This window comes from Telopea speciosissima, chromosome 2 (assembly GCF_018873765.1).
Source record: "Telopea speciosissima isolate NSW1024214 ecotype Mountain lineage chromosome 2, Tspe_v1, whole genome shotgun sequence".
NCBI classification, from domain to species: Eukaryota; Viridiplantae; Streptophyta; class Magnoliopsida; order Proteales; family Proteaceae; genus Telopea; species Telopea speciosissima.
In genome coordinates, this window is record NC_057917.1 from 27001892 (window position 1) to 27013060 (window position 11169).

At 40.6% G+C, this 11169-nt stretch overlaps 1 protein-coding gene across 1 annotated transcript; it reads left to right on the plus strand.

The window, feature by feature from the left end:
- Positions 1-8861: 8861 nt before the first annotated feature.
- On the plus strand, positions 8862-9176 carry LOC122650598 (uncharacterized mitochondrial protein AtMg00860-like). The gene has a single exon (XM_043844000.1). The coding sequence runs from the start codon at positions 8862-8864 to the stop codon at positions 9174-9176; it is 315 nt and encodes a 104-aa protein (XP_043699935.1).
- Positions 9177-11169: the final 1993 nt, after the last annotated feature.

Below are 11169 nucleotides of genomic sequence, written 5' to 3' on the forward strand. Positions count from 1 at the left end.
TGTTTAGTGGTGTTTGGCAGTAGTCGGAAGCATCCAGGAGTCGAGAAAATCAAGTTTGGATTGAGCACTGAAAGAATCACGTCAATCACTCAAATTTGAATGTGAATACAGTGGACCCCATAGCATAATTTTGAGGTGTTAATAGTATGGATGGGTAGCCTGTCGAGTCAGTTTCGCAACGGTTCAAACGTCACTTGATTCCGAGTTGAAACAAAGAAGTTACGGCCGTTTCCGTAATGACACGCGAAAATGGCATGCCAATGTTTTCAATTTTTATAATAGGGGTTTGTTTATAATTATTGACAATTGGCCGGGGATAAAGTGAAGTGGAAGTTTGGATTCGAGGGGCTATATTGAATTATCAGAAGTTCTCTTTCTGTTAGCCGAATGATTCCATTTGGAAGGCTCTGGAGCAGTCCAACTTCAACTTGAGATATCTTGGGCTCCCGAATTCCAAATTGGACAAAATTTGGGTCTATTTTGGGTGATTTTTCGCAAGGAATGCAACAGTGAGGCCAATATAAGCATCCTATGCTCCATGTGTTTTGAAGGACAGAATGGAAATTTAATTAATTCTTAAAAGAAATCCCAATCATCACTCTCTCTCTCCTCCAACTTTTCAAGGGTATTTTTGGAACTTTACTATGGATAGATTGCTTTTGGAGAAGATTTCCTTATCCTTGAAAGGTTGAAAAGTCAAACATTGAAGATGCCTTGATCACTTTACTTAGAGAAGACTCATGCAAAGATAAGGAAGCACAAGAATAAAATTAGAAAGTCCACTTTTTGAAAAATAGAAGGTTTATGTAGCTAAGATATTTATCTCTCTCTCTTTCTATTTTTTCTTTTTTTCTTGGGGTTCAAGTTTTTTGTAAAGGAAGGAGAAGGGAATATTTCTCCTACCTCTTCTCTCTTCTTTTCTCCTTCTCCTATAAATACCCCTTGCCTTTTGGGTTGTAACTAGTTAGTTTTTAGTTAGTTCTAGTTCAGTTTTTAGTTCAATTCTAATGCAATTTTAGTTCAGTTTTTTTATGAGTTTTCTTCTTCTTCTCCTTCTAATTTGTGATTTCTCTAGTTCTAGTTTAATTTTTTGAGCTTAGTTCATGGTTGTTATAGGTTTATGCAAGCTTTACTTTCAATTTATGTCTTCAATTTGGTTGTAATATTTTAATTCTAGTTTAGTTTTAAAGCTTTCTAGTCTAGGTTTCTAATCCTTGTGAGAAGAATTAGAGACTTGGAAGAGGAAGTCATGCAAGGATTATTCGAGTGTTCAAGCTTCTTCAACTACATTCATGCAATGCTTAATTTATTCATGCACTTTCAATTTTGGTAGAAGGGAGTATTAGTTCTTATTTTTTTTTTTTTGTTCTCCTCTTCTTCTTAATCTCTTTATCCTTCCATTGTCTTTATTTTAATCACACTCTCATCCCCTCTAATCCCTCCATTCTGTTAGGAATTTTACTTCTCCATTATTTTAATTTTATTCTCATTCTCTACCTCTCTAAATTCTTCCATGCTTTTGTAATTCTATTTTATTATTTATCATCATTAACATGCATTAGGTTAAGCTTCTAATTTAATTATTTTGTTTAAATTTCTGATTTGGTAGCACCATTTCAAGTGTGATATCAACGTCATTCCGATTCAAGCTTTAATTAGTTAGTTCTATTTCTTTGATTTTTAGTTTTTGATTGTGTGGTTGTGGCAATTTAATTCCTCCAATTTCGTCAATCCGTGTTAGATGCAATATAGGTTAGATGGATGTGTGGTAGCACATAAATGCTTGTGAGTTAGGATCCGTTAGTTTAATTACTATTAATTTAATTCAACAATTTAATTAATTTGGTTCACTTTGCATTGCTTTAAAGTGAGTAAAATAGAGTGGCATACATCTCCTTGAGTTCGACCCGTAGCTACGATTGATCTGTATGCTTGCAGTTATTATTTTGTGCAAACAATAACAACAATACTAATATAATAAAAGATAACTTGTGGTGCTATGGAGTCTAGTCCTCCATCTCATCATTGCTTTCCTCCTCCTCCTCATCATTGCCTTTATAGTGTAGATAGGCATTGATGTCATGGTTGTCTTTCTCAATCCTCTCAAATCGCCTATTATAAGAGGTGAACTGCCCTCTCATGTCAGTAAATCGTTGGGCCACGGTGTTGCCCAGCTACCCAATCGAATCCATCATTGCACTCATGCCCATGCCCTGAGAAGGGGCAACTGAAGTGGAAGCACCACCCCTATAGAGCCCGGGGTGGAACTCATCATCCTGAACTTCCTCCTCCTGGCCTACCTCAGGAATGACTGGCTCTCCATCACTGTAGGCATCTGAGCAAAGTCCCATCCTTGCCATGGTGTTGAAGCTGAAGGCCTCCTTAGTTGTTGTCACCCTCTCCTCATTGGTGAAATCCACCCCAAAGTGTGTGAAGATCTGAGTCAGTAGCCTTCCGTAAGGTAAGGACACCTTACATCAAGGAGCAGCCATAACCTGGGCCATGTTCATTGATGAGCACATTTATGTGTGAAATCTTAGGGCATAAAGCATACATTTTACCACATTGGACAGAGTTACTCGGTGCTTTCTTGTGCTTTTCAGGTTTTAGGTGAATTCTTGTGAAAATGGAGGAGATGATGTTAAGGAAGCTGTTTAGAGGTGTTAATGACTTGGATGCGTAGGCCATCGAGTCAGCTTCGTAACGGTTCAAACGACACTTGATTCCGAGTTGAAACGAAGAAGTTACGGCCATTTTCATAACGACGCGCGAAAATGGTCTATAAGGGTTTATTTGTAATTATTGACAGTCGGCCGGGGACAAAGTGAAGCAGAAGTTTGGATTCTAGGGGCCTTAATGTAATAACTAGAAGTTATATTTCCTGTACCCGAAAGATTCCATTTGGAGGGCTCTGGACAGTCCAACTTCAACTTGAGATATCTTGGGCTCCCCAACTCCAAATTGAACGAAATTTGGGTCTATTTTGGGTGAATTTTTTTGCAAGGAACACAATGGTGAGGCCTATATAAGCACCCCATGCTCCACGTTTTTTGAAGGACAGAATGGGTATTTTATTTATTCTTAAAGGAATCCTAGTCATCACCCTTACTCTCTCTCTCCTCCAACTTCTCAAGGGCACTTCTGAAATTCTACTTGGGATAGATGTATTTTGAAAGATATTCTCTCACCTATGGAAGTTGAAAAGTCAAAGATGCTTTGATTTTATTGCTTGGAGAAGATATCTACAAAGAAAAGGAAGCACTTGTTAGAATTAGAAGTTTACTTTTCTAGAAATAGAAGGTCTATGTAAACAATCCTCTCTTCTTCTTTCTATTTTTTTCTTTTTTTCTTAGGATTCAAGGTATTGTAAAAGAGGAAGGAGAAGAGAATATTCTCTTTTCTTAGGAAATATTTCTCCTACACTTCCCTCTTCTCTCTTCTCCTCTCTCCCCCCTATAAATACCCCTTGCCCTCTGGGTTGTAACAAGTTAGTTTTTTAGTTCAGTTTTTAGTTAGTTTCTAGTTCAATTTTTTAGTGTAATTTTTACTTCATTCACTTAGTGAAATTTTCTCTTCTTTTCCTATTTTTGGCTTAAGTTCTTAGTTTTGATTTCAAGTTCTTAGTTTTGATTTCATAAGTCTAGTTTAATGGTTGTAATAGTTTTAGTTTAAAGCTTCCTAGTCTAAGTTCCTATGTTGATGACAAGACATGGAGATTTAGAAGAGGAAGCCATGGTGAGTTTATTTAAGTATTCAAGCACATCAAGGTATCTCATTCTCTAAACCCTTAATCTCATTCTCCCTCTCCTCTATCTCTCTCTATCTTCTTCTTCTCCCTCTATTTCTTTTATTTTTTTTTTTATATATGGTTTTGATTTGTGGATGCACTTTTATTCCCTTATTCCTTTTTATGTGGTTATTATGTGTGGCTGCATTTTTATTCCTTTCAATTTGTGTTAGTTTGATAGGTTAGATGCTCATGTGTTAGGACGCCATTTTAATCCCTTAATTTTGTTAGATGCTTATGAGTAGGTTGCATTAATTTTCATTAGTTTAATTTAACACTTTAATTTGATTAACTTTGCATTACTTTTAAGTTAGTTAAATAAAGTGGCGTATATCTCCTCGTGTTCGACCCGTAGCTACGATTGACCCGTACGCTTGTGGTATTATTTTAACTCAAACAGTCATGATGATGGCATATGGTAGGCAAGTCCTATCACCAGTGTAGAGTTGATGAGCTAAGAAGGCCACAAAGATAGATGGCTCAGTAGGGTGCCCTGCCTTGGGCAGCAAATTTGTGTATACCAAGCAGCTCAGTACTCGCTGGGATGGGCTGAACTCAGTCCCATTGACCCTGATGTGGTAGCGGTTGTTGCTGACTGTCTAATAGAGGGTCTTGTAGGCATCATAAGTATCAAGCTGTAAGAATCCCTCCATGGTGCCATGTAGATCCTCTCTCCTTGAGAAGAAACCCCAAGAATAGTCCCCAACTCTACCTCATTGAAGGAGAGAGGCACCCCTTTCACAAAGGAGGTGATCCGATGTCACACTTCTCCCTCATGGAGGATGACCATGTTGGCATAAAAATGCCTCACCAGCTTGGGGTAGCAGTATAGAGGAAGTGCCATCATAGCACTCCGTCCTAGTGCCTCGAATCTCTCAGCAACATTGTAAGCTCTCAGGTAAAGTAATATGATGTCCCTACCCAATACAATTGGCCTATTGTGGAAGTGGCCATTGTATAGGTTCTCCACCTCGTCTGAGATGAACCAGTTAACATCATAGACTACTGGTGGAGGTGTAAGAGCTAGAGCATTCCTTTCCCTTCTAACCATGTTGACTGTCTACCTATACACAAGAAAACCAAAAACAAGGAATTGTTGATGTTAGTTTAAATAAACTCAAGCCATCAACAACTAACTTGGAATAACAAGTGGAATGGTAAAGACCAAAGGCTCAAAGGCCTATCAACCACCCTTACCAAAAATACAGCAACTAGGAAGTTTTAAACTCCCTTAAAATTTAACATAACAAAGGGGAATTTTAAAGCCTTAATAAACCTAAATAAATGTGTTTGATTATAATTGATTGCAACCAATAATCAAAAGCAATTCAATGACTATTATGTGAAATTTTCCCTCATAACCAAGAGAAAATTTGAAGAAACCTAGCAAGAGTGGGGGCTTGTTTCCAAATCCTAACCTAGGAACTATTTGAACAATCCAAGAGCTTGCTTAGATATAATAGGCACACAAATCACAAGTAGCAATGGGGGTAAACAAGAGAACATTAATGGCTCTATGTTGTTTTCCCCAAAAACAGTAAAATAATTTGGTTTTGGGCTTCATTATTCAACTCTTGTATGGAGTTTTGATTGGTGATGTTATGAGAGGTTTTGCACACTTGAATGACCTTAATAGAATTAAATAATCACCCCCTAAGCATCTCTTCATACCCCCATAAGTTCAGCAAAAGGAAAGAGAAGAAAATGTACAAAACCTAGAAACTTGGAGTTGGAGAATTTCTGGAAAACCAAGGAAGAGGAAGAGAACCTTACCTTGGATCGTTGGAATTGTGGAAATCCTTGATTTGGAGCTCTCAAAGGCCAAGTCTTGGAGTGGAAGCACGAACGGAACCACACCTCTCCTCTCATTGCTCTGGCTTACGGCTAGACAAAAGATAGTAAATGATTTTTAAAATTCGTAAAAACACTCTTTTTATTAAATGCACGAATGGATCAACGGACGAACCCAAGTACCAAGACTCCATTTAATAATCCGTTCAGCTTATTGGTTAAGCATTTGAGTTTTTGGCTTGGGCGGATTTACCAACGAACCCACGGTACTGGGTTACATCCAAGAATCCATCCAATGTATTGGTTGTGTACTTAGGTTTTGGTAGGAACAGATTTACCAACGGACCCACAACACTGGATCCGTTCGAGAATCCGTCCCGATTATGGAGGCTAATGTAACTTTTTACTGAGAACAGATTTACACCAGATTCACAGGAATGAGTTACATCCGAGAATCCGTTTGTACTAAAAGTGGTTATTGAGCTGTTTTCATCAGTCAGTCTTCCTTCTATGCTTGTTATCCCTTCCTTCCATGTTTTCCTTCCTTGGTTTTATGCCATTTTATGGATGTACGTACCGTATGAAGAATTCCTTGATGTTGTTCTATGCTTTTATTGTACAAACCATGCATGATGGCGTAATCTCAAATAGGTATCCAGTATGGTTAATAGCTGTAATAGGAACCGTTCCCCTCCTCGAGATGATGCTAAAGATGCCTCGAATACGGCTTTATCGGTACCACCTCCAGTCAACAATAATACGTATGCTGTCATGTTGTTGGGTAACATGATCCACTCCATTCAGCAGAACATAGAGATACACAACAAGAACAACGTATGTTCATGCAGACCATGACTGCCCAACTCAAGGACATTTCTAAGAAAAGGCAGCAAGTGCCCCCTCCAATTCAAGTGGCTCCTCCACCACCTGCCCCTGCAGCTGCTACTGAACATGATACTCCACCTCCGGCCCCTGCTACTGTTAGAACTCCTTTGGCACAAGTGGTGCCAATACCTCCTCCCCTACTCCAGAAGCTCCTCAAGTCCAAATTGTAGCACCAGCTCTGGCCGATGCCTCCAAATTGTCCAAGAAATTCCAGAAGCATCGCCCTCCAACCTTCTACAAGTTAACTCATGACTCCTTATTCCCAGTAACTTGGATTAGGGATCTAGAAAGGATTTTTGAGGTTCCCCAATGCAGCGACTTAGATAAGATCAGATGTGCGGTGTTCCAACTCTGAGGAGACACCAATGCTTGGTGGCGCTTCTCCAAGGAGAACTTTTGGGCCAAGTACTCTAATGCTACTTGGGCACAGTTCACTGAGGCCTTTCTTGAGAATTACTTCCCTTGAAACTTCTGTGATAAGAAGGAAGCTGAGTTCTCGAGCCTGAGTCAAGGGTCCAAATCAGTGCTTGAGTACCAACAGGCATTCGAGGATCTTTTCTATTTCATTCCAGAGCATATGAAGCTCGAGAACGTCAAGGAAAGAAGATTTGAGAGGTGACTAAGGCCCAATATTAGTACCTTTGTTGTGCTGCATGAGTATCCTACTTATGCCCAGGTGGTCCAAGCCGTCAAGGTTATTAAGGATTAACAAAGTGAGAACTACAGGGCCATACAAGCTGGCAAGAGGCCCATGGGTTCTTCTAGTTTCAAGGGGCCCAGAAAATTCCAGAAGGGATCTTACTCCACTAGTTCCCCAACTCAATACCACAGACCTGATGCAACTCAGGCACCTAAGACAGCTTCAGCACCTCATTATGGCACTCAGGACCTAACGTGCTATAATTGCAATGAGACCGGGCACATGATTAGGGACTGCCCACATCCTCAACAAGGAGGTCCTACTACTACTCTTCCTCCCAAGGCTCCCCAAACACGGGAAGCTGGTCGTCCTCTCTCTACCCTAATTGTTAACCGGACCCAAGGGCATGTCTACTTAATCACCAATGAGTAAACCCATGCTGATCTGAGTGATATCATAGGTATCGCACTCAAGCCTTGAAGTGATGCTTACAAGTAGGTTTTATTGCTGTAATTGGTTGTTTTGGTGTTTGTTAGGTATGATCTCTGTTTGTTCACAACCAGCTTATGTGTTGTTTGATTTAGGAGCGTCACACTCTTTTGTATCCCCTTCTTTTGCCAAGAAGATACCAATCAAACTGAAGCAAATGGCTCAGAACCTTATTGTTAGCACGCCAACGGGTAGCAAGATATGATCCTTGCCTTGTACATGTATGTGACCGAGGGCTAGCAGCTAGTTTGATAGTACTAGATATGAGGGGCTTTGATGTGATCTTAGGTAGGGATTGGCTATCCGCTCATGGTGCCAATCTAATCTGTGCAGAGAGGAAGATCCTGTTCAAACCAAAAGAAGTGTAGAATTTGCATTCAAGGGTATTAAATGGGAGAAGCCCAAGAAAGCTATCATCTCTGCCCTTCAAGTCCAGAAGCTATTAGATGAAGGTTGTCAGTGTTACCTGGCCTCTGTGGTAGACATTGAAGCAAAGGTTAGACCACTGAGAGAGATAAATGTGGTGAGGGATTTTCCAGATGTCTTTCCGAAAGATCTAATACAGTTGCCACCGGATCGTGAGACGGAGTTCATGATAAATTGATATCGGGTGCAGCTGCAGTGTCTAAGGCTCCCTACAGGATGGCACCAACTGAGTTGAAGGAGCTACAAGAATAACTTTGAGACCTATTGAAGAAAGGCTTCATTAGACCCAATGTATCTCCATGGGGAGCACCTATTTTGTTTGTGAAGAAGAAGGATGGTAGTATGAGGATGTGCAGTGACTACCATGAGCTCAACAAGCTTACAATCAAGAACCAATATCCTTTGCCCAGGATCGATGACTTTTTCGATCAACTACAAGGTACCAAGGTATTCTCAAAGATTGATCTCCGATCGGGGTACCATCAGTTGAAGATCAGGTATAGTGACATCAGCAAGGCAACCTTCAGATCTCGCTATGATCACTACGAATTCATGGTCATGTCCTTCGGGTTGACCAATGCCTCGGCAGCCTTCATGTAGTTGATGAATCGTGTGTTCCATAATGTGCTGGACAAGTATGTCATCATCTTTATTGATGATATCTTGATCTACTGCAAGAGTGAGGAGGACATACAGACCATCTATGTCTAGTACTGTAATGTCTGAGTGAAAAGTAATTGTACGCCAAGTTCAATAAATGTGAATTTTGGCTGCAACAGGTAGCATTCCTGGGGCATCTCGTCTCTACTAAGGGTAATGAAGTAGATCGGCAAGGTGAATTCAATGGTTGAGTGGGAGACACCCAAGAATATCGTAGACATTCATAGTTTTTTGGCCCTAGCCGGTTACTACAGAATGTTCATCGAGAACTTCTCGAGGATTTTAGCCCCTATGACTCTACTAACCCGAAAGGGAGTGAAGTTCAAGTGGTTTGATGACTGTGAGAAGAGCTTCCAGGAGTTGAAGCAGAGATTGATTTCTACTCTAGTACTCACCATTCCTAATGGTACTAGAGAGATGGTGGTCTATAGTGACACATCTAAGATGGGCCTGATTTTGATGCAAGATGGGAAGTTAGTGGCCTATGCTTCTCGATAGTTGAAAGATTATGAGAAGAATTATCCAACCCATGACATGGAGCTTGCAGCTGTGGTCTTTGCTTTGAAGATCTGGAGACACTATATGTATGGTGAAAAGAGCGAGATCTATAGTGATCACAAGAGCCTTAAATACTTCTTCACACAGAAGGAGCTTAACATGAGACAGAGGCAATGGCTGGAGCTGATGAAGGATCATGACTGTACCATCCATTACCATCCAAGTAAGGTAAATGTAGTAGCGGATGCGCTGAGCTGGAAATCTCAGACCTTGTCTTTAGCATCATTGGCTGTCAACAAAGAACTTGTTGAAGAAGCACAGAGGATGGATCTGGAGTTACTAGTAGAGGGTGTTACCTTATCTTTGGCAACCTTATCGATACAATCAACGCTTATGGAAAGGATCCAATCAGCCCAGACCTCTGATGAAGACTTACAAGAAGTTATTGAGGCTCTTCGGGGAGACACACAACAAGATCTAGACTTTGCATTGATCAAGACTGGTATCCTCATGTTTAGAGATCGACTATGTGTTCCTAATGATGCAAAGTTGAGGAAGGAAGTTCTGACAGAAGGCCACGACATCCCATATTCAATCCATCCAGGTAGTACAAAGATGTACAAAGACTTGAAAGGGCATTACTGGTGGAGTGGAATGAAGAGAGTTGTGGCTGAGTTCATGGCAAAGTGTCTCACTTGTCAGCAAGTGAAGGCGGATAGGCAGCAACCCCATGGTCTTTTATAGTCATTGCCTGTCCCAGAGTAGAAGTGGGAGCATGTTACTATGGACTTTATCACCGGGTTACCCCGTACACCTAGAGGTGTCAATACCATATGGGTTGTTGTTGACAGATTGACAAAGACAGCTCACTTCATCCCTATGGAGATCACCTATTCGATGGACAAGCTAGCTTGCTTATACATTAATAATGCAGTCCGCTTGTATGGAGTTCCAGTTAGTATAATCTCTGACAGAGATCCTAGGTTCACATCCAAGTTCTGGGGTGGTTTCCATAAGGCCATGGGCATATTATTGAGTTTTACAACAGCTTTCCATCCTCAGACAGACAGATAGTTGGAGAGGACTATACAGACCCTAGAGGATATGCTCTGAGCTTGTGCCACTGACATGCAAGGCAGCTGGGATGAGTATATCTAGCTCATCGAGTTTGCTTATAATAATAGTTACCAAGCTACCATTGGTATGGCACCATTTGAAGCTCAGTATGGGAAGAAATGCAAAACACCTTTGTATTGGGATGAAGTAGGTGAGAGGCACATTCTTGGTCTAGAGTTGATCCAGGCAATAGTGAGAAGGTGGATCTGATTCGTGAGTGAATCAAAGCAGCCCAGTCTAGACAGAAGGGTTATGTAAACCTACCAAGGAAGGATTTAGAGTCCAATGTTGGGGATAAAGTGTTTCTCACGGTGTCACCCACCAAAGGGGTAATGCTATTCACTAAGAAGAGCAATCTAAGTCCAAGGTTTATTGGACCTTACGAGATTTTGGCAAGAATCGGGTTGGTGGCTTATCAGTTGGCACATCCTCCATCCTTAGAGGGTGTGCATGACGTATTTCATCTGTCCATGTTATGAAAGTACGTTCACAACTAGAGTCATGTTCTATCACAGGAACTACTAGAGCTCATAGCCGATATGACCTATAAAGAGTAGCACAAGAAGATTCTAGATAGCAAGATTGTTCACCTTTACAATCAACCTATCTTTTATGTCAACGTGAAGTGGTGCAACCATCCATAATAAGAAGCATCTTAGGAATCAGGAGTAGAGATGTAGGCGAAGTACCCTTCCTTCGAAGACTTACAAAGTACGTCAAATTTTGGGGACAAAATTGATTGTAAGGTAGGGGGAATGTTATACCTGCACCCAAGATCCTAATTATTTATTATTATTCTTGTGACTTGTAGATGGTGCTGCCATATATGTCAGTGAGCTGTTCGCAATGGTTGTCAAGCCCAGTCACAAGATCATTG

Coding starts and splice junctions, on each gene's coding strand:
- LOC122650598 (XM_043844000.1), top strand. CDS start 8,862: ATGGTTGAGTGGGAGACACCCAAGAATATCGTAGACATTCATAGTTTT.